At 42.2% G+C, this 23594-nt stretch overlaps 1 protein-coding gene across 2 annotated transcripts; it reads left to right on the top strand.

The window, feature by feature from the left end:
* The first annotated feature begins 1677 nt into the window (after positions 1-1677).
* Positions 1678-14789, top strand: HRH4 (histamine receptor H4). 2 transcript variants are annotated; one of them, XM_057700531.1, is made up of 3 exons: positions 1678-1942; positions 9375-9538; positions 13930-14789. In XM_057700531.1, the coding sequence occupies exons 1-3, from the start codon at positions 1750-1752 to the stop codon at positions 14731-14733; spliced, it is 1161 nt and encodes a 386-aa protein (XP_057556514.1). In that variant the 5' UTR covers positions 1678-1749; the 3' UTR covers positions 14734-14789. The 2 variants fall into 2 exon arrangements, with proteins under 2 accessions (XP_057556514.1, XP_057556515.1); XM_057700532.1 differs by lacking the exon at positions 9375-9538 and having other exon boundaries at positions 1750-1942; positions 14030-14733.
* The last annotated feature ends 8805 nt before the right edge of the window (positions 14790-23594 follow it).

Below are 23594 nucleotides of genomic sequence, written 5' to 3'. Positions count from 1 at the left end.
CTTATGAGAAATCTGCTGTCATCCATATCTTTTTATTTTGTATGTAATTCCACCCCCCACCCCCACTGCTCTTAAGATTTTTTTTTTTAAACACTGGTTCTGAACAGGTTGATGTGGTGTGCTTTGTGCAGTTTTCATCATGTTTCTTGTGTTTGAGCTTCACTGAACTTCTTGGTTTATAGTTTTCATCAAATTTGGAAAGCTTTTGGCCATTATTTCTGCAATGTTTTTCTTCTGTTCCCTCCTATTTTCCTGCAGAGACTCCTGGAGGCATACATTAGGTCACCTGAAGTTGTCCTATAGCATAGTGAAGCTCTGTTAAATTTTGTTTTTAATTCTCTTTTATCTCTGTGTTTCATTTTGAGTGGTTTATATTGCTACATGTTCAAGTTCACTAATTTTTTCTTCTGCAATTTATGACTTCTCATTAATCCTTTCTAATGTATTTTTAGTTCATCCATTTCAGTTTTCACTTCTGGAAGTTTGACTTGGGTTTTTTAAAAATATCTTTTATTTCTTTATATATCTGTTTAAAAATATGGAATACAGCTATAATAACTGTTTTAATGTCCTTGTCTGTTAATCCTAATATCTATGTCAGTTATGGGTGGTTTCAATTGGTTGATTTTTCTCTGCATTATGGGGCTTGTTTGCCTGCTTCTTGGTATGCCTGATAATTCTTAATTGGATTCCAGACATTATAAATTTTACCTTGTTGGGGACTGGATATTTTTATGTTCTATAAATATTCTTGAGCTGTGTTCAGAGCTGCTGTTAAGTTACTTGGAACTGGTTTGATCCTTTCAGATCTTGCTTTTAAGATTTGTAAGGCAAGATCCAAGCAGTATTCAGTACAGGGCTACCTATTTCTGACTACTGAGGCAATGCCCCATGAATTGAGTTTTGTCCGTCTGGCTGGTGGGAACAAAGTCCGTAACTGGCCCCTTGGGGCCCCTGGGTATTGTTCCTTCTAATCTTTTTGAGTGGTTCTTCTTCCTGTGTGAGAACATTTCCCCACCTACTGTGCTGGTCAGTACCTGTGTGAATACTTGAGGAGGGCCCTTTGCAGCTCTGCAGCACAGAGTTCTGTCTGGTACTACCCAACTCTCAGCTCTAGCTCCCCTTCTCAGGGAGTCTACTGGGTTCTCCCTGAATGCCCTCTCTGCTCTGTGCCCTGGAAACTCTCTCAAGACAGTGAGCTGGGGCAACTGCAGGGCTCACCTCACTTTCTCTCCTTCTCTCAGGGATCACTATCCTTCATTGCCTGGTGTCCAGTGCCAAAAACCATGGTTTCATATATTTTGTCCAGTTTTTTCATTGTTTCTTATGGGATGGTGAATTCAGCTCCTGAATCCTATCTTGGTCAGAAGGGAATATTTAACTGGATTGATATCTTCTCATTTGAGCCCGATTCCTTACCTATACATTGTATCGACTGTATTATATATACGTATATACATTATATAATATTGCTCTAATCATGGGAGATGGATGAGTCACATCAAAATGTTTAAGATAAAACATTTCACTGTCTTTTGGAAATACTTTCTCAGTGTCAGTTAAAGGGAAACTGTTACCACAGTTTGCTTTATCAAGAATCAGGAAGTACTGTCAGATCGGCATTAGATTTTAACAATGTTGTTATGAGTAGGAAACTATATATTTTAGGTATTCGATTGGAAAACACACTTGTCAGAATTGTCTTGCTGGCTTAGTTTGCTGTATTAAGTTTCTTCATCATTTGATGTGATGTCAGCTACTAATAGCACCAGTTCTTTACCATTAAACAATCGCATTGCTTTAGCATTTTTAATGAGTTTACTAGCTTTTGCTATAATGCTAGGAAATGCTGTGGTCATTTTAGCTTTTGTGGTGGACAAAAACCTTAGACATCGAAGTAATTACTTTTTACTTAACTTGGCCATTTCTGACTTCTTTGTTGGTAAGTTACATATCTTTATTTAAGATAATCTTTTTCAACTATAATTTATTTCTAAAACCTTAAAATAAGCTTTTATTATTTCAGGGGACTATATAAAATTGGGGACTATTAAAAACAAAAGGTTTAAGGATTGAAATTCAGGGGAGGCTATATGGCACTGTATGGGAATGTTGTATATATGTAAATCTGGTCTGTAGGGGAATTTTCATCTGAAAACTATTCCTTTTTATGGAATAAAAATAAGTCCATATTGCTTTAGTCTAAGAGTTATTTGTTTTTGGACCTATTTTCCTTGTACGTTTAACTTTATAAGTATTCCTTTTTAAGTAAGCACAGTTTCTTTAATATCACAGTGTTGGAGTACTAGGAAATAATGTATATGCTGGTAATCGGTACAATCAGAAAATAGGATGTTCAGGTCAATTACATAGTATAGCTAATAATATTATTTTATGATATGGCATAGAATGTTGTAAAGTACATCCAACGCTAAGCTACCTTGCATATGATATGGTATCATAGTGTTAAATAACTGTAAAAGATCATAGAAATCAAAGTAATCTTTCTTTGAAAACATGCACTTTATAATTTCTTACTGCCTGATGATCATTTTTTAACAATGCTTATCACAGTAAGTAAATATGCAGAAGTGTCAACCGATGATATGGTTTTATAGGAGCTTCTAGTATAATTTAATCTGTTATTGTGTATAGCTACATAAACGTTTGCATTTATGTTAAAACGAAACAAAACTCATAGAATACTTAGTCTATTGCCTGGGACACAGTGATTGTTCAACAAGTGTTAGTCTTCTCACTCTTGATTTCTCTGCAGATAAATGTCAACTCAAACGAAGTAGGGTACCTACCATGTGTAGTACTGTTAGGTACCAAGTACAATTAGATACTGAGGAGATACAGAGAAGACTAGGTTAATCTCTTTCTTTAATAAGGTTTCAATATAGTAGAGTAGATAAGAGAAGTTCAGAAATGACTATAGCAGGACAGGTTGATGTGAGAACCCACAAAGGCCCACCAAGTGCTGTGGGGACTCAGAGGAGGGAGAAAGCACATTCGCTTAGTGGAGAGTGGCCTCTGAAATGAACTTTAAAGGATGGGTAGAATTACCATAGGCAGAAACGGAGAGGAGAGGGAGAGGAGAGAGTATTCCAAGAATCAACAAAGATATGCTGGTAGAAAATCTTCATGCATACCTTCCTAAGTGTGAGCTCCAGACTGGCAAGTATGCAAATGAGAACAGTAAAGGGTGAAGTTGGAGTAGCTGGAATCTATACAGTGAAGACCCTTGAATGCTAGTGTGAGTCTGGACTGAAGTTTATTCAGTAGGCAATGTGAGATTTAAGTGAGTGACTGAATGGGTCGAAGCTTTACCTTAGAGCAGGGGTCCCCAACCCCTGGGCCAGAGACTGGTACTGGCCCGTGGCCTGTTAGGAACCGGGCCATACAGCAGAAGGTGACTGGTGGGCCAATGAGCAAAGCTTCACCTACCACTCCTCATCACCCCCATCACTTGCATTATGGCCTGAACTGTCCCACCCCCCACCCCACCTCACCCACCCCCAGCCATGGATAATGTATTTTGACTACCCCAAAGGGAGTGAGGTCCTGAATACCTGGTGTTCAGGAGGGATGGGGTAAAACTACATCAAACTAAGAGAGCCCAAGGCCTGAAGCTTTTGAACGAAGATGGTTCTAGACAAGAACAGGGTACCCCTGTGTAAGGCCCAATGTCAGCATCACGGCAGTCCCACCATCGTGGGCTTGAGCACCACAACATAAAGATGTGGTTTGTCTTTAAGAAATGTCCCTGCAGATGTGATGATTCAGCAGTCCTGGTGGCCTCCCTCCATCAGCAGGTGGATTGGAAAAGAAATGGCTTTGCTCCTGATGAGAGCAATTGGACACTGGCCAGAATCTCTCTTAATCTGCTGGTCTCATCCTTCACGTTTCCCCTCCCCCTGCCAGCTTTATCTAGAGGTCCATTTATCTAACGTGATATTCACCATGACAGCAAAAGACTTAGCAGAGTCTCTGAGAGCATTTTGTAACAAGATTTGAGTTTTGTGTCAACCCTCTTCTTTCTCCTTTGCCATGCTTGGAAGTGTGCCGTTCAGCTCTGAGCCTGTAGGGCCTCATGGTGGTGGTGGTGGGCCAGGGCAGACCTTGTGAGAGATTTTCTGTAGCTATAAGATAGCAATTCTTAATATTTGGGGTCATGAGACCCAGAGCCCCAGATGCCAGTGCAGACTAGACGATCACATGTACTTGGTATGGTGGGCTTTCTGGCCAAATGCCCTCTTCTCACAGGTTTCTGAACTGGCCTCCTGTTGAGAACTTAAGTTTGTGGCACCTAAGCAGCTTCCCAGGCTGAATTTAACTGAAAAGCAGATTTGTTGAGGAAAAATTCCAGTACCAGCTACACTGATATATATCATCTATATACTATTCCAGAAAAAACTACTATTTATACCTATACGGGTATCTATAAAATTGGTATTACATGACCAATGTTTCCATCTGCTGGTACCTTTTCCCCATCTACACTTGTGTGGGCATGTATGGCCTACATAAGCATGTGACGGTTGATCCAGACAGGATCCACCCTTTCCAATCCACCCTTTAAGGGCAAAAGGTCGTTGCTGATGACAGAGTCCGAACCACATTTTCAGGATGGCAAAGTTCATCTTTAGTACAGGCATACCTCAGAGGTATTGTGGGTTCAATTCCAGACCACGGCAATATTGCAAATATTAAAACAAGAGTCCCATGAATTTTTTGGTTTCCTGGTGCATATAAACAGTATTAAGTGTAGTCTATCTACTAACTGTGCAATAACATTATGTCTAAAAAACAATGTACATACTTTAATTAAAAAATGCTCTATTGCTAAAAAATGCTAACCATCATCTGAGCCTTCATTGAGTCATAATCTTGTTTCTCATGGAAGGTCTTGCCTTGATGTTGAAGGCTGCTGACTGATCAGGGTGGTGGATGCTGAAGGCTGGGGTGCTGTGGCAATTTCTTAAAATGAGACAACAATGAAATTTGCCATTGACTCTTCCTTTCACTTGAATACTTAGAGGCCATTTTAGGGTTATTAATTGGTTTAATTTCAATATTGTTGTGTCTCAGGGAAAAGGGAAACCTGAGGGAGGATAGAGACAGGGAAATGGTAGGTTGGTGGAGCAGTCAGAACGTACAGGACATTTTAAGTTCACCGTCTCATGTGGGCAGTTTGCGGAGCTCCAAAACAATTAAAATAGTAACATCAAAGATCACCATAAGAAATATAATAATAAAAACGTTTAAAATATTCTGAGACTTAGCAAAATGTGACACAGAGACACAAAGCAAGCAACTGCTGCTGGAAAATATATCACCGACAGACTTTGCTCAACGCAGGGTTGCCATGAGCCTTCAATCTGTAAAAAATGCAGTGTCCATGAAGTGCAGTAAAGCGAAGCACAATAGGATGAGGTATGCCTGTACCTTCATGCCTCGGTCCACGACTCTTCTCTTTCCCTCTGTGTTAGTCAGCTTGGGCTGCCCCTCTGACATAACCACAGTCTGACTTAACAGCTGTTTACTTTCTTACAGCTCTGGAGGCTGGGAAACCCCAGATTGAGGTGCCAGCTGATCTGGTTCCTGGTGAGGGCTCTTTCCCTGCCGTGTAGATGGCTGCCTTCTTGCTTCATCCTCGTATGGCCTGGAGAGAGAGCCAGCAGGAGAGCTCTCTGGTGTTTCTTCTTATAAGGACACTGATCCTGTTGGATTAGGGCTCTACCCTTATGGCCTAATTTAACTGTAATTACCTCCTTATAGGCCCTACCACCCTGGGGGTTTTGGCTTCAACATATGGATGTTGGGCAGGACACAAACACTCAGTTCATGATACCCTGTATACAATCATTGTTCCACACACGTGTCTGTTGGCCCAAAGAATTCACTGGTGCTTTTAGCTCGGCCCACCTCCCCCCCCCCTTCTTTTTGGCTGTGCCACTGGGAATGTGGGATCTTAGTTCTCCCACCAGGGATCAAACTGCGTCCCCTGTAGTGGAAGTGTGGAGTCTTAACCACTGGACTGCCAGGGAAGTCCCCCCCGCCCCCCCTTTTTGATTGTCATTTTCTCATGGAAGATGCAGCTTCTTTTTCTTTTTTTTTAAATGTTTTTGTTTGTTTGTTTTGTTTGGTTATTTATTTATTTATTGGTTGCATTGGGTCTTCGTTGCTGCACATGGGCTTTCTCTAGTTGCTGCAAGCTGGGGCTACTCTTCATTGTGGTGCGCAGGCTCATCATTGTAGTGGCTTCTCTTTGTTGTGGGGCACGGGCCCTAGGCGCGTGGGCTTCAATAGTTGTGGCGCATGGGCTCAGTAGTTGTGGCTCACAGGCTCTAGAGCACAGGCTCAATAGTTGTGGCGCACGGGCTTAGTTGCTCCGTGGCATGTGGAATCTTCCCAGGGCAGGGCTCGAACCCATGTCCCCTGCATTGGCAGGCAGATTCTTCACCACTGTGCCACCTAGGAAGTCCGAAGATGCAGCTTCTTAACTGGCTTCATAAAGATGGGGCCATACTGGATTGGTGGCAATTTTTAAGCAAACTGGGCTTCCCCATCCTCAACGGTTTATTCATCCCATACTGATTTATTTTGACTAGACACCCTTTTAGGTGCTGGGATGTATCAGTGACAATACAGACAAACATCCCTGCCTTTGTGGTGCTCATATTTTTCCTGGGAGCAGGGGTGGGGAGACAGAGAGTAAACAATATAAATAAGTAAATAAAATGACATAGTATTTTAGAGGTTGATCATTGCTACTGAGAAAAACATAGCAGGGAGGAACTGTGTTAGAGGGAGAGGTTGCAATGTGAACTTCAGGGGTAGGGCTCACTGAGGAAGATGCATTTGAGTAAACAAAAGGAGCCTCTGAGGCAAGAGTGGTTCACGCCCAGGAAACGGGCGCAAGGATCTGAGGGGGTGTGTGTGGTGTATTTGAGGCAAGATAGGGTGCAGAGGAGTGAGCTAGGGGTGAAGGGAGTAGCAGAGGGTTTCTTCTCTCCTCCCCCTCGTTCCTTCACCTCCTTTTTATTTGCTTCATTATCTTCTTTTAAGATAGTTTGTTTTCCCTCACTCCCCTGCCTCCCCTCCCCCCACAATTTTCATACCAAAGGCTTGTTGCTCTTTTCAAGGAACTGGCTATTAGTTTTTCTTATCAAGTCCATTTGACCCAGAAGCATGAGTCCAGAGTGGAAGTTATGGAAACACCAAGGAGGGGGGATATCACAGATGTATTTCAGGTTCGTGGTTTCTGAAACTCCTTTGGAAGGAGTCACAAAACCACTCACCAAGACAGAAGAACCAGGCACAATCTTGGTACTAAACCGTTCCAAAGAACTCAAGGTGATGGCGGGGTTTCATTCAAACCAAAGAATTGACTTGAGCCTGTTTTCAACTAACTGCTATTTCAAGCAGATCCTGAGGTTTTGAACATACCTTTCTCTTTTATCTAATTCAGAAAGTTTGTGAAAAACTGTCAATAAATAGACAATGGCATCTGTGATGCAAATGACTGGTGGCATCACACTCTTCTTTCTCATCCAGGAGAGGAAATGAGTGTGTATGTGGAAACTGCTCCTGTCGGGAACACTGGAAGCCACAACTCTGAGCCAAAATATAATACATTTCTCTGTTTTGAAGATACTTTGATTTATCTCAGGTGATCCTGAGATACCATGTTATGCATGCACGCGGGTGCACGCACACACACACACACCTCTGAGATGGAAGGCACCATAAGGAAGCTTAGAGAATTACATTCATTATCTTGTAATAACCTATAATGGAGTATAATCTTCAAAAACACTGAATCACTATGCTGTACACCTAAAATTAACACAATATTGTAAATCAACTTCAATTAAAAAAAATCAAATATGCCAGAAATGTTTAGCATCTGTATAAAATATATACACAAAAACATATACATACATACAGTTAAAATGTAAAACAAACAGGCAATTTGAAATACACGTAAGAAATGACCACACAACTCTTCTTCTGGATGGTGTCTTGTTTCTCATATTTGTATGTAAATCTAGGTACAGAACACTAAGTTCTGCATTTGCTTTCACTGGTTCTAAAACTACACCTTTATATCCTCATGCCATCTTGTTCTGGGAGAATGCAGCGTTTCCTTCAATCTTCCCTTCCCTTTTCTTCGCAAGAGGCTAACTTGGTTCTTATATGGAAAATGGAAATTCCTGCCAAGTGCCTTCATAAAATATGAAGATATCCAACAAAATAAGATTTCAACTGAGCTTCTACTTAATAGGTTATTTTCTTAGTGAGTAGATCACCTGTCTGAAACGTCAATACGATTGAAAACCCCTACAAGGCTAAAGGAAAAGAAGCCCAGTTCAGTCATTTTCCACAATGAAGGAGTCTCTGTGCTGAGTTGAATCACTCAGGTGTTTGTGCACTTGGTGAAGGGCAGCAGTTAAAGTCAGGGGTTCTGAAATCACATTGTCTGGTTTCAAATCCGAAATTTCACTTACTTGGGCTAATCATGTCTCCTTTTGAACTTCAGGTTCCTTATCTGCTGACTCAGGGTGGTTCCTACCTCACAAAGTTTCTATGAAAGTTGAATGAGGTGATATATGTAATGCACACAGCACACTGTCTGGCATGTGGTAACTGCACAATACCTATTAGCTGTGATTAATTCACTTGAGTTAAATGTGCAAGCCATTGGTCAACTCTAGATGTTGTGGAAAATACAAAGATTGACTTCCAACATGGTCCCAATTCTCAGGAAAAACAAGTTAACAGATGATGACAACATAAAGTAGGATGTATTTGTACATGAAACGGGGAGAGATGAGTGAGGTGCCAGGAGAGGGCAGGTGGCAGAGGGGTCACTTCTACCCAGGAAGTTCCAAGAAAGATGACAAGGAGGATGTCATTTTTTAAGTGAAGAATGAGAAGGTATTAAACAGACTTCTCCGTAGGAGAGAGGAGGATGTCCTAGGAAGAATGTTGTTGGCAAAGGCAAAGAGATGCGGGAATGTGAGATGTGTTTGGGGGAAGGGTGGCCCATCCTGTTGGGTTGGATCATGAACACAAAGATGATGTGTGCTGTATATGGCTGGAAATACATGTCGGGACCTGAACTTAATTTGGAAAGTAATAAGAAGCCATTGAAGGTATGAGGTCTGTGACAGCTATTTCAAAAATGGTGTTTAAAGAACATGTAGGAGATCAGTCCTGAGTTTGTTGATGAAATACCATGAATTTCTAAATTATAATCAAGCCCTTTTGGTCAATTCAGATAGATCATTGTCTTGTGTTCTTATGTCTCTTCATATCCATTGATATGTGCTATTTTTTTTAACCTCATTTTCCTCCCTGTACAGGTGTGATCTCCATTCCTTTGTACATACCTCACAGGCTGTTCGACTGGAAGTTTGAAGATAGCATCTGTACATTTTGGCTCACAATTGACTATCTTTTGTGTACAGCATCTGTGTATAACATTGTACTCATCAGCTTTGATCGATACCAGTCAGTCTCAAATGCTGTAAGTCAAAACATTGTTATCCTCCTTAGAAGATGATATATTTGTAAATTTTGGGTCCCCAGGCAAAAAAATTTTTTGTTTAACTGACAAACCTTAGAGAAGCCTGATTACCCTTTTGTTCTCATTGGCCCTTAGTGAACATTTTCTGTGTGATTTGGTCAGGTCACGCCCCTACATGCCACTAAAATGGGAACGTGTCAAATAAAATCCAAGGCAAGTTGTGAGAAGTGGAAAACCGAGTCTGTAGTAGATTGGATATACATGAGTCTCACAATAGGTTTATCTGTTTGGCTCCTTAGACAACTTGACACCTGAATGTTTTCTTCAGGATGGAACTTGGTGGGCGAGTAGAAAGACTTCCAGACTTCTGAATGTCATGAGAAAATTAATTTTGAATGACCAAAGGAAAAGACAGTATACAGGGAAGCCATAGGTTATACAGTGGAACCAACCAGAAACTAACCAGAGCCAGTTTAGGATCCATGCCAAGCAAGTCTGAACTCACCCAAGATTTGGAATAGTTTCATCAACTAGTCTGTGACAGTTCTTGGACTAAATTTATCAGCAATAGAATAAAGGAGAGAGAAAGGCTGATGTTAACAGGATGAGGGATGGGAAGAGGCCACAGGAATGTGGGACAGTGATCTGACGTCTCTGAGACCTAGACGGGGAACTTCCTTCACTCCTGAGTCCCAGGGACCCACACGGGTGGGGAATGACTGTGACAGGGATTTTGCTAAGGACTGGGATACGGAACTGAATCTGCAGAGTCTATCTTTTTGAGGAGCATAACAGTCTAATGTGGAGACAGATTCATAAACAAAGGGACTAAATGTGGTGCTGGAGGCATGGAGAGGACAGTGACAGCTCTGTCCTGGGAGATCTGTGCAGCATGGAGACAGACAGGATTGGGAGGGTGCACTGGATAAGGCAAGGATAAACTGCTATAACAAAGAGACTCCAAAATCCTGAGACTCAAACAAGACGGAAGTTAATTTATCTCTCATAGAACAGTTCAGGAAGACTGAAAGGCTCTGCTCCAGGAACTCACCCAGGGACCCAAGCTCTGTACCCTCTAGAGCAGGGACCTATGGTCCCTGCTGCAACTGCTCAAATAAAGTTTTCTTATCCAAGCAGGTGGTGGGCCACACTTGCTGCATGGACAGTGGTTTGCTGACCCCCGCCCTAAGTCATTAACCTCCTCTGCATGCTCAAAGTCAAGTTGTTGTCACTCCAGGTTCTAGAAAGGAAGGGCAAAAGGCAGAAGTCCAGGGCAAGTCTTTTAACCAAGTAGTACAGAATCACACAAGCATTTCCACTCACCAATTTCATTGGTGAAATTTAGTCTCATGGTCTTACCTTATTGCAAAGGAAGCTGGCAAGTGTGGCCTTTAGCTGACCTGCCATATGGCCAGGAAGAAGTGGAGAATGGATGTGGTGGGACAGCCAGACACTTGACACTGGGTACTTCATTGGCACCAGAGTCCACTGCAGTTTCTCCTGGACAAACTCTGGAGAGAGTACAGATCAGGTTGGATTAGCAATCCAGAAGCCTATAATCTCACATTTTCCAAAATGGTAGTAAACCATTACGGAGTCATGAAATCAGTTCAGTGGGTTCTTATGTCACTTTTTCTTACAATGAAAAAATATGGAAAGAAGTACAACAGAACTTAACAAATTAGAGTATAACATATCAGAGTACCTTGTGCCTAACAAAGGTAAGTATTGTTTTATGAATACTTTTGTCTGTATACTTGACTAGGGTATAAAACGTATTTCTTATTTTTAGGTCACAGTCAAAATGTTTGAAAGGCAGTGCTCTAATTAATTATCTTTCCCATTGGTACTTTAAAATTTTCCTTTCTTTCTGGGTTTTCTTTTTAATCTTCACTGAGTGTTCCTAGGCAGTGTTCACTGGGATATTTCTTCACTGAATGTCCAAGCTCTGCAGTCAACCTCAGGTTTGTGTTAAGGGATGGCTTGCCCAGTTAGAAAAAGGGCTTAGAAGTTACAGAGAGTTGAGGAATGATGTCCAGAGAGAAAATGGGTGGGCTTGTTTCTTGGTCTTGCCCTGAGAAATTCCCCTGGTAATGCAGGCTGTAAACTTGGTGAGGGCCAGGTCAGCTGGATCCGGGTCCCTAGGACACAGCATAGAGTCACGTGTAAAAAGCGCTCCATGCATGAGTGCATGAATGCTCCCGGGGTGCTCAGGCAGCACTCGCACCTCTGCCGGCTGAGTTCCAACACAGCTGTGTGAAGCCAGAAGGAAGCCTTTCAAGACCATAGGAGCTCGTAGGAAGTGATCATGGGGAACTGAGCTCTTGCTGCAACTAAAAGTAGAGGAGACAGTGTAACAGGCAGAGCGGCCGGCTGGGCTTGGGAAATGGAAGTCTGACAATAATTTGGGAAAGGAAGGCTCGAGAAGATGGCAGTGCACGACAGACACTTAGAACAGCCCTGCAATCCCATCTCATCACTAACACCAGCAAGTCCCAAGGGCTGCTCTGTCTCACAGAAGAAACCCGACTGACAGAATGTTTGGATATCTTATTGGGGTGGGGAAGGCAACATCCTGAATAATGGGTATATTCCGTAGTGAGTGAGAACTGGGCCATTGATGAATTTCAGGGAGGCATGGGCCTGGACTCAAGCAATGCTTGAACTGTCATCTGTCAAAAAATGCTACCCAGAGATGAAGAGATTGGCCTCATCGTCTCAGTTCCCTTGGATGTCCATTATCTCATTGACCTTATGAGTAATAGAAGAGATCACTTTCCAGCATATCGCATCATATTATTACAAAGGCTGAACAGAGCAATTAGAAGACTAAATGCAGTTTTATGACCATCTGGGTATTGTTACCATCTTCATAATCAGATTTAGTGCGGTATTAATTAGTCATAAGAGAAGCAAAAGGCAAAAAAATGTATCGTACGTGGGAGCTTGTGGTCAGCACCATATGCCTCTTAGCTTAGCCTCAGAAATACCAGTTATTCGGAAAGAGAAAAAAAAAACCCACTTCCTTGAAGTTTTTAAAAATAACTTTATTTTTTAAACCAGCTTCTTTCTTATCTCTAGCCAATGGGTGAGCCCTCCCTAGCATGTAAAATCCATCAAAGAAGGACGGTGCTGGGCATTGTCACACCCCTTTAATAAAAATGAGAAAACATTTTAGGACACGACTTAAAAACCCACAGAGAAAATAGTACCTGAGAGATGGTGAAAGGGAAATGCGTTCCAGCTTCATCGGTAAGTCATTTCCTTTCCCTTGAGTGGGAAAAGCAGAGAAACATGGAATATTTGGGCTGGAAGGAATCTTACTGATCTAAAAGGTGTTCAGAGAGATTGTGTGCTCCAGGTCCCCTTAAAAAAGTCTTGGGTCGTATGTTTATCCCTCATACAGGGTGGTTGGCATTTTAGATTTCTTATAGAAGATATTCTTCAAGATTTCAGAATCTATCAAAGGTCATGGGTCCTGTGATCCAAAAGCAATCCTCCCTCACAGCATCTCATTTTCCCTTAAAGACGCCTGTCCTTGTGACCAAGTGGACTTAGAGCATTCTTCATCCCTAAAAAAGACCGTGGCACTTGTCACAGCCATGTCTCTCCGAGTGGCTGGCCACCACTGCTAAGGCACCATTTTTGTCGGGTAGATACGTTTGTAGAAAGAAATGATTTGGTCCTGCTCAGTAACACTGTAATATCTCCCCACAGCTGTAACAAACTTCTTTCTTTTTGTGCATCATCTTGTGGGCATAACATAAGAGTTCTCTTTTTGACCCCACCTTGAAGGCTCAGCATAAACTGCAGAGTAGATTCTTCCTGAATACTGGATTTAGAAAAGCCAGCATCTTTTAAACTTTTCTGACCGTGACTTCAGTGATTAATGCATTTTACACTGTGATTCAGTACACCCATTTCTCTTTCTCTAGGTATATCTCTATTCCCAAAGCAAAAGTTTCATCAAGCAATACATAGCTTTATGATGTGTGATGCATTCTGACACTGATTATTCCAATTCATTAAAAAAAAACATGCTGCGTATGACCCAGCTGGCAAGTTAAAAACACCATGAAAATGGGCCCTTAGTTTCACTTAACAGTTCAAGTTAGTGTCTGTGGACTAGGAAGAGTTGAGTACTTATTTCAGATATTGACCTTGACATTTTCTATAGTGTCAGAGGTTTAACCTTGAACTGCTAATTAAGTCTACATCTTGGCCCAGGGTCCACCAAAATCAAACCCTCTGCCCTGGCCCAGACCGTGGTACCCAGATTTAGTGAATATCCCCACCTTGCACATCCCTGAAACTCCTGAGGGCCGATGGCATGCTTTGTGCAATCAACATATGCTCACTGTATTGAAAATAATATATTTGGTTTCTTTTAGGTATCTTACAGAACTCAACACACTGGGATCTTGAAGACTGTGGCTCTGATGGTGGCCGTCTGGGTGGTGGCCTTCTTAGTGCATGGGCCAATAATTCTAGTTTCAGAGGCTTGGAAGCAGGAAAAGAGGGATTGCGAACCTGGATTCTTTACACAATGGTATGTCCTTGCCCTCACGATACTCTTCGAATTCCTGCTCCCAGTTTTGTTAGTGGCTTATTTCAACATGTATATTTACTGGAGCCTATGGAAGCGTGGTAACCTCAGTAGGTGTCGTTCTGGATTCATTTCTGTCTCTGCTGGTAGCTCTGGACGCTCATTCAGGGGTGGACAGTTTTCAAGGACATCTCTTTCCAACCATGAGGAAGCAGCAGCATCCCTTCGTTCTGAGAAACCAAGAAGAAAGAGCCGTCTCTCGTTTTCCTTAAGAGCCCAGATGAATAGCATAACTGCTTCCAAAACGTGCTCCCTCTCCCATTCAGATTCCCTAGCTCTTCAACAAAGGGAACATCTTGAGCTGCGCAGAGGCAGGAAATTAGCCAAGTCACTGGCCATCCTCTTAGGTGTTTTTGCTGTTTGCTGGGCTCCCTACTCTCTGTTCACAATTATTCGTTCAATTTCCCCCACACACCTGGGTCCGCCAACACCTGCGTACGAGTTCACATTTTGGCTTCAGTGGTTCAATTCCTTTGTCAATCCTTTTTTGTATCCCTTGTGTCACAAGCGTTTTCAGAAGGCTTTCTTGAAAATATTTTGTGTGAAAAAGCAGTCCATACCATCACACAATCAGTCAACATCCTCTTAAAGATGATCTTCTTGTTTATGTAAATTTCAGTCTCGCTCTCACCTGAATGAAGCTGGCTTTCATCTTGCCCTTTCCACTCCACTGAAAAACTCCATAAAATCTTAACACTTGAAAACTTAAAAAAAACCAAAAAACAAAAAACCCTGGAACCTAGAAGTCAGTGGAAAATTATTCTGGTGAATAACAACAGCATAATTAGAAGTTGACAATAATATTTTTGTAAACTCATAGCCACAAAAGCACTATATTTTTCTTAGTCATCACCTCTTGCTTGTCTTTTAGATCTTAAGATAATGTTGATTGCGAAATTCAAGAATTTTGATTTTCTTTCTTTGTTCAGTGTGTGCTACTATCTTCAGTGAATTTCAGTTTTTATTTTACAGTGATGAAAACTCGTCACGTTTTAAGATCATTCCCTAAAGTATACAGCAGAAAAAAGAGCTCTTTTGCCCTCTTTTCTGGGGGTGGGTAACTTTGTTATGGTCACTGGGCAGGCAAAGTAGGGTTTGAGTTGGCAGAACAGGGGGTGAGGGTGCCCAGGTGGAAGAGCAGAGGGCATGTGTACTTCCAGACTCTATATACCTGATCCCAGAAAAGGAGACAGTATGAGATGAGGGACGAAAGAGGAGGTCACTGCAGCTCTCAAAAGTCCTCAATGAAGTTATCCTGGAGGCCCCGGCAATCATAGGATGACAGGGTGAGGGACAGGCAATGGGTTGAAAGGATGGCTTTCCCTATTCCTTCCTGCCCCCTTCTCCCAACTTCCACATCAGCTAAAACTTCTCTATGAGAAAACATGGAAGAAAGAGAGGCTAAGAGATGCAAAAGGACCATATGATTAAACCTGATGTACCTGGCATAACATTCACAGAACTAGTACATGTCAATAATTATGAATAAAATGTATTTCTGTGTTTGATGTTTTTAACTTGTGTGGTCAATATTTTACACTGAAGTGCTCAGAGTGATTCCTTTATTATGCAGTGATTCCTTTATTATATCAGTAGGTTATACCTTAATGATGAGTTGCATTTTAGTAGTCTGGTGATATTCTGTTCTTTTTCTCATTATTAATTTTTTTAATAGTGTTCTTTGCCTGTCTTTGTCATAACATTTCATTTTGACCTCACAGTTAATCTCTTCTGTAAGGTTTTATCTATCAGTGTTTCATCTATAACTTCTCAGAGTTCTTACACAGACGAGTCATTTTCATATTTCTTAAACCTTTTAAACCTCTAATTAATTTCAAACACTAAAATGTAAAAATCTTTTATTAGAAATGCACATGATTTTTATGTATACTTATGCCTTAACATTAAGTTCAAAACAGGAAATACATGTTTAACATTTAATCACAATTTGAAAAATTTGAGAAATAAACCCTCATAAATCCACAGGTTTTTATAAAGCTGTTACTTGTCAGCTGTTGGTTTTAACATTTATAAATCAATAGTTGTAGATTTCATCTGATCACTGGAGGCTTGAATGTTCATTGAACGGAGTGGCCACAGGAAAACTTTTCCCAGTTGAACCTTGGGGGAAACATGCTGAAATAGTCATATGTATTTTCTAAAATACAGAAAATATAATATGTATTGTATTTCATTCACCCAAGATGCTATCAGTGTAAGACACACCATCTTACACTATAAGAGAAAATTCTGGAGACTGTCTATGAAACAATACTTTAAAAAATCATAATAAGTCCTGTTCTGATTTCAGGATTGTTGAAAAGTGAGAAATGTGAGTTTTGGACTTCCCTGGTAGTCCAATGGCTGAAACTCCAATGCAGGGGGCATGGGTTCAATTCCTGGTAGGGGAACTAAGATCCCACAAGCCGCACGGCCAAAAAAAAAAAAAAGAGAGAGAGAAATGTATGTTTTAGAAGTGATGAAATATGATCCAGGTATAAGAAATGAACAGAACAGTGCTAATCCTCTATGAAATGAGAGTTTGAATAGAATACTTTTGAAGGTACATTCATGTATTCACTAAACAAATGTGTATTAGAGTCTATCACGTATTAACCACTTATTGTAAAGATGTCTGTGAACCTTGCCAATAAGATTTAGATTCCCTGGGGCAGGAATATTACTTTGGGGTTCTCTTAGTAAAATGCATCTCATAGCTATTTATTGAAAAAGCATGCACTAGGCATTTTCCCTAAAAAGGGAATGTCAATCCCAGTCTTTTAAATCCAAGTCTTTTAAATTTGATCTAAAGGAAATTTAAAATGTTTTTCATTATAATAAAAATATGTACTTATTATAAAAAGACAAGTTAAACAATTCCTTTACCCAAGAAGCAGCTACAATTATTAGTTTGGTGTAGATATTTCTAGAGAAAAGAATGATTTAATCCCATTTTCTAGAAACACATTTGTATATCTAAACTTCTATCTAAACATCTCAAGATATCCTTGGGTGAGGCTTTTCATAAAATAAAGGCTCCTATTCTAATATGAGTAATTACTATCCTCCAAGCCCCAGTATAGCTGGTTTATAAATACTTTAAAAAATACATATTTAAAAAACATTTAAATACTTACTAGTTCATCTTAAATCTAGACCTAATTCCACTGGCATAAATGGCAGAACATTCCTAAGAATACTGTTTCCTTAGTGTTAGCTTCAGTTGGCCTGTATAGATACAGATTCAAGAAGGGTGAAGGCAGATTTAGGGATACATCGATTATGAATGACACTTTAGGTATAGTCTTTTTATGGGTCATGAGGGCTTTAAATATAAGTAACTGAGCTTGGACAGCCAAAGGGATGGGACCAGCTGGTGCTCAGGCTGCCGAGGGGTGGGGGTGGAGTGGGGCAGGGCAGCCACAGCTGCTGCTAGTACCTCTGACGGCACCCGGCTAGGCAGAAACATTGCTGTGCACTGCTGCTAGAGGGATGCCAAGTCAAGCGAGTTTCCCTCTCTGTACCTCCTGCCTTCCAATCTCTTGCCAGTGCCTTCCATTCTTGGAATCTAACTGAAAGCCAGTTGGCAAGCGAGTCTGGGAAACATGACTCCTAGCTCCACCCTACAGTGCAGTGTATGAAAAGGTAGACTTGGAGCTAACAGACAACAGATAACGGGAAAAAGCATCCTATATTAAAGAATAAAGTAGAACTTTGGTCTTCAGGGATTTAGCATTCACAGTTTCAACTGTATATAAGCAGCTGGCTGGTCCATAACATCGTAATTTTCTTAAGGCACAAATTTGAGTCATGTCCCTTTAGGCTGGTATGCTGAGTGATTTGGCTGCTAATGTTACTGAATTAAGTGTATAGACCCTGCTTGGGTCTGTCTTGGCGGGGGAGGGTTCTTTCTCTGTTCAGTTTGAGTAGGTGAATAACGAAATCAAGCTTTCAACACAGCACAAGCTTTATTCAGCGGCCAAAGAATGGACAAGCTGGAACTAAGTTCACAGATCAACTCCTCACCCAGCTGGTGAGAGTGATTTAATTTTAAAGAGAAAAGCTAAAGGGAAGAGGAGTGAGGCATATGCATTAGTCTACCAGGGGGCTGGGGAAAGGACAGGGCTTTTTCTAGGGAGTGGGGCGCCGCCCCCTTTTTATCCTTTTTTGGTCCTTAATGTCTGGTCCTGGCTGCTGGTAGGTGTGTGCTAATGTAATAAAATCAACGTATAATGAGACTCAGGGTCTGCTGGAGCTCAGATTTGTTGCCATCTTGGTCCCAGCTGGTTCCATCTGTTTTTTTTTTTTTTTTTCTTTTTTCTTTTTTTGTGTGTAGCTTCCTTTCTTATCTCTTGACCCTTTAATTTAAGATTTATGTTCACTCCTGCTAAAGGTGGTGGGGGTTTGGCAGATTTTGAGCAAGGACACTCACTAACAGTGAGGGTTGATGGGTTTCATCCTCATTCCAACAACGTTTTCTTGACCTCTGTTCTCGTCACATGGACGTTAGTGCTTGAGAAGTGTTCGACATTTCTGTGTTGGCGATGCAACTGAAAGAGGAATGAAGTCCAGGAAAGCATGGAACTCAGCAGTGGGTATCATTGGTGGCTTGCCTACGGAGATTGCAAGCTGGTGGTTCATGGAGGTGTCTGGTCTATAAGATGAGTGGATTTTGTTATTCCAAAATTGGGGAATTCAAAATTAAAAGTGAGATTTTCAGTTTTGTTTTTTTTTTACAAATTGGAAGATTCAGTAACATTGGGCCCACATTCCCTCAAGAAAACAATTTGTCGAATCTGAGTGGTGGCTGCTGCTTGTAGGCAGGGAGATACCCCGCAGGGCTCCATAGTTCCATTTTCCTTTATTTAGTCACTTTCATTTGCCTGTCTGCTCCCTCTGGGCATCTGAATTGCAGGCTTTGCTTTAACCATAAAAAGAAAAAGTGATTCATGAAACTAGAGAGCACCCTAGAAAGTACAAACATTGCCTTTTCTGTTGGAAATTTTATGTTCCGGGGCTCTTTCAGTTAGGATTCCTTTGCTTACAAGTGACAAAAACACAAATTGAACCACTTGGGCAAAAGTGAGGGTATTGGTTCCCGCGACTGAAATGCGTAAAGACGATGGTGAGAGCCACCCCAAGGATGATGGGAACCAGACACTCTGTGACTTGACTTTATATTGTGGCTTCTCCACGAGGCTGGGATGATGAATGCTCACATCCTTCTTGATCAGATAGGAAAAGGACCTCTCCCAGTAACAGTGAGAAGAAAAATCCTGGAAAGGCTAAATTGAGTGCCCAGCGGGTATCTTGTGTAGATATCTTCAGACCAATACAGGGGAGGGTGCATACTAGTTCTGTCCACTTGGGTTAGCTCTCCCTTCAGATCAGTCTCTGTGGCAGAGAGGTAGGGTCAGCCCCATTCAAACCATGTGCCAGAAGGGGGAGGAACAGTTTCCTCAAATGAAGGGAGGTACGGTTACCAGAAGAAGGAGGGAGAGAAAATAAATGTCTACGTCCGACTTCCTAGGTGGCGCAGTGGTTAAGAGCCTGCCTGCCAATGCAGGGAACACAGGTTTGATCCCTGCTCCAGGAAGATCCCACATGCCATGCAGCAACTAAGCCCGTGCGCCACAACTGTTAAGCCTGCGCTCTAGGGCCCGTGAGCCACAGCTATTGAGCCTCCATGCCACAACTACTGAAGCCCAAGCGCCTGGAGCCCATGCTCCGCAACAGGAGAGACCACAGCCATGAGGAGCCCACGCACCACAACAAAGAGTAGCTCCCACCTGCTGCCGCTGCAGAAGGCCCGCATGCAGCAATGAAGACCCAACACAGCCAATTAAAACAAAAAAAAAGTCTACTCCAAGGAGTATTCAAAACTTGGGGATGTAACGGACTCAAAACTTGGGGATGTAATGGACATCTGACTGTCTTCCTCATACATTGTATGACTGCCCAGTGGCCATAATTCCCTCGCCCTTCCTGTATCCCCACCCTTTGCCATGTAACTTTGCAGCTCTTCCCATCAAGAGGGGCTTACTTGGCCAAGAGGCAGTGAAAGTGACATCATGTTGATATAAAGCCTAGGCCTCAAGAGGCCTGCGTTTATCTATCTCTTAGAATCTTGCTCAGCTCCAGGTGGACACACCCAGGCTAGCCAGCTGGAGGAAGAGTGACCACGTGTGACAGATTCAAGCTGCCAACGTAGCTGAGCCATCCTAGAGCAGTCAGCCTCCAGCTGACTCAGCAGTTGATTGGACATGCCTGGGCAAACACTGGCTAAATGAGGCCAGCTGATTGCAGTCTAGCATGGCCCATACCAGAAGAACCACTGAGCTGACCCAGAGACTCCTGAGCTGCATTTTGGGAATGGTCTGATATTCAGTAACAGCTAACTGACAGCAGCAAACTGACACAGCAAGCGTCTGCCTTCCAGTGTCTTAAATGCAGCCTCTGAAACTTGAGTAGGAGAGAGATGTAGATATTTACATCACTCCTTCTTTTGTGGTAACTGAGACAAAAGACAAAGATTATTATGCACTAAGACACACTTTTTTTTTTAAAGGCCATGGCTACTTCTCTGCAAGAACATAGTCACTGCAAAATGATTTAGTAGCAAAGATAATTGATTTTGAAATATCATAACCTACACAACATAACAATAGTAGGATAGATGCACACATGAGGGTAAAGCTATACCATGGAAATGGAAGAGAAAGGGCATCACAGGTTCAAACACGCTGTTCTTAGTGATACGCACCTCTCTCAATCATCTTGTTCAGTCTTTTCACGTTTCCATCTTAAGTCAGATACTGCAACCTATGGACTGGTTACGCACTTTGTATGAAATAGTATCTCTTTTGGACCCTCTTCTCCTTGCTCATGCCTGTAGTCACTTCTTTATGAGATTAATCATGTACTTGGGAGTAAGAGAAGGAGGACATTCAGTAGAACAAGCCATTTTGGTTAATGATGAGTAGTCCTGTGAAGGATCAGTGGGAGAAGTCAAATTTCTCTCTGCGTTCAGAGTTTTATACTGCCTTTCTCTGTTCTCTCACTACAGATCACAAGGAGTTGACCATAAAAGAAAACATCCCGCAGGAAAAGTTTAGGTTAGTTACCCGGTGTCTAACCTGCTGGGATAATATCAGCGCCTAGCTGACCGGGGGGAAGGGAAACACCCAACTCCAGCTGGCTCTAGCCATCCCGACCCACCTAAGGGGGGAGAAAAAAAAACGCCAGAAATACGTGTGACGTTCACAGTGAAGAGGCACAGGCTCACTGAAAGATGGAGCCCTAATCACAGGAAAACAGAATGCCTCCCCTCCCCCGCACCTCACCGCCACATTGCTAAAAGTCTACTTATGGTAGTTCCTTTCACACAGTGTATCATACTTAGCTTACCAAGGAAAAAATTATGAAGCATACCAAAAGGCAAAACTCACAATCTGAGGAGACGGGAAGCATTGGCGGAACCAGACATAGCAGGGGTGCTGGAATTATCAGATCAAGAATTTAAACCCACTCTGATGAATATGCTGAGGTCTCTAGTGGATGAGATAGTCAGCCTGCAAGGACAGATGGGCAATGTAAGCAGAGAGAGAGAAATTCTAGGAAAGATTTGGGTAACTTAAAACATTTTTCTGACATTCATCCTAACTTAAAATTTAAAATAGTCAACATAAAGATGTAAAAGAGATGCTTTCTCCTCCACGGAAAGGCACTTATCAGTTCCTTCTTAGAAACTGGAAGACAACTTGTTTTTAAGTTATTACTCCATCCTTCCTGTGTCCTCACCCCATTCTACGGCACCTGGGTCATGGCTGAGGTGGCGCTGAGGCCCTTCTTGGCTTCCCATTTCTGGAAATTTAACTTTTGAGTTTTGAGTTCAATCCTTATTTGGGGGTTTTGTCCCTCTGGCTTCACGTGGCTCAAGCTGGGCTAAAGGTCCTCATTACTACTGAGTTAGGAATAGCCCTCAAGGGGCTGCAGTTCCCCTGGGATGGAGTTGGGCACCATGGTCTACTCCTCAGTGTTCTCCAGGTGTTCAAGAGGACCAAGAAAAGGAGGGTCTGGAGTCTGAAAGCCGTGCTCCTCTACACTATTCTTGGGACTGAGGAAAAGTCTGTTCCTTTGAGAACATAGCCGCATCAGCGTTTGTACCATGTAGCATGTAATGGGGGACAAGTTAAGCAGAGTCCTTGCCTTTAAGGAGTTATGTATCAACTGGCACGTGAATGTGCTCTGCAGCGAAGTGACAAAGCATGATGAATTGTTTCTTTTACAGTGATGTTTGTAGGGATGCAAGAGAGGGCAGCGCCCCTACAGCTGGACGGCTGCAGAACTGCCCTGCTTGGCCCTACATCTTTCCAAGCAACCCAGTTCTTCCGTGGCAAGGCTGTGCTCCTAGACTAGTACAGACAAGGCTTTGCATGGAGAAGGCTCGAATAGAATTTGCATGGATAGGTCAGAACAGGATTTGTGTGGATAATGCAGAAACTGAAACATGGTGCTTTCTTTTTGCCAGATAGGATTCCTTAGAACACCTGTGTACAACAGATACCATTGTTATTCTTACTCCACAGGGGAGGAAACAAAAGAGTAGATGACCGGCCCCCAGTGGTACAATCAGCAGATGATGAAGCCAGAACTTGAACTCAGGGAGTCTGAAACTTGAGTCCAAATGGTTGAGCTCCATCTTACACTGCCTCTGGGCTTATGAGATCTCTGCTCACTCGTTCTTCCAACAGGGTAGTTAGTGAGTCAGAACTTTCAGGAGGTGAATGGGAGTGAACTAAACAAAAACCTAAGTCAAATCCCAAATAAACAACCAAATCAACAAAGCTCAAATCTAAAGGTCTTTTTTCCTCCTCTACAACAGCAGTCTCCAAATGCTCCACCAGATGGCAGTAATTCCACACAGTTTCTCTCCCTTTCATTTCTGTTTGAGCAGCCACTGAATAAATGGGTAATATCGTTTTGTGTTACAATTTAGAGGAATCTGATAACAGCCTCCTCACTTGCCAATATTTTATACTGAATTAACCTCAGAAAAGCAGTTAAGGCTACACAGCTCTATAAAAAGCAAAATAGTGACTTCTCCTCCCCCACACCCTGTAAGGTAAGGCTGCCCCAAAGCAGTCACAGAAGGGTACGCATGTGGATGCACACACACCCACACACATTTACTACCCAACGCCCGCCCCCCTCCCCCAAACATCCACACGTGGACACACAGACACACACTCCAAGAGGAGGAATCCTTTCTCAAGAAATCCCTTAAAATCCCCCATGACAGGGCTTCCTAGGTGGTGCAGTGGTTAAGAATCCGCCTGCCAATGCAGAGGTCACGGGTTCAATCCCAGCTCCAGGAAGATCCCACGTGCTGCAGAGCAACTAAGCCCATGTGCCAAAAAAAAAAAAAAAAAAAATCCCTCAGGACGATAA

This window comes from Hippopotamus amphibius, chromosome 11 (genome assembly GCF_030028045.1).
Source record: "Hippopotamus amphibius kiboko isolate mHipAmp2 chromosome 11, mHipAmp2.hap2, whole genome shotgun sequence".
Taxonomy (NCBI): Eukaryota; Metazoa; Chordata; class Mammalia; order Artiodactyla; family Hippopotamidae; genus Hippopotamus; species Hippopotamus amphibius.
This window is presented reverse-complemented; position numbering and strand designations above follow the sequence as displayed.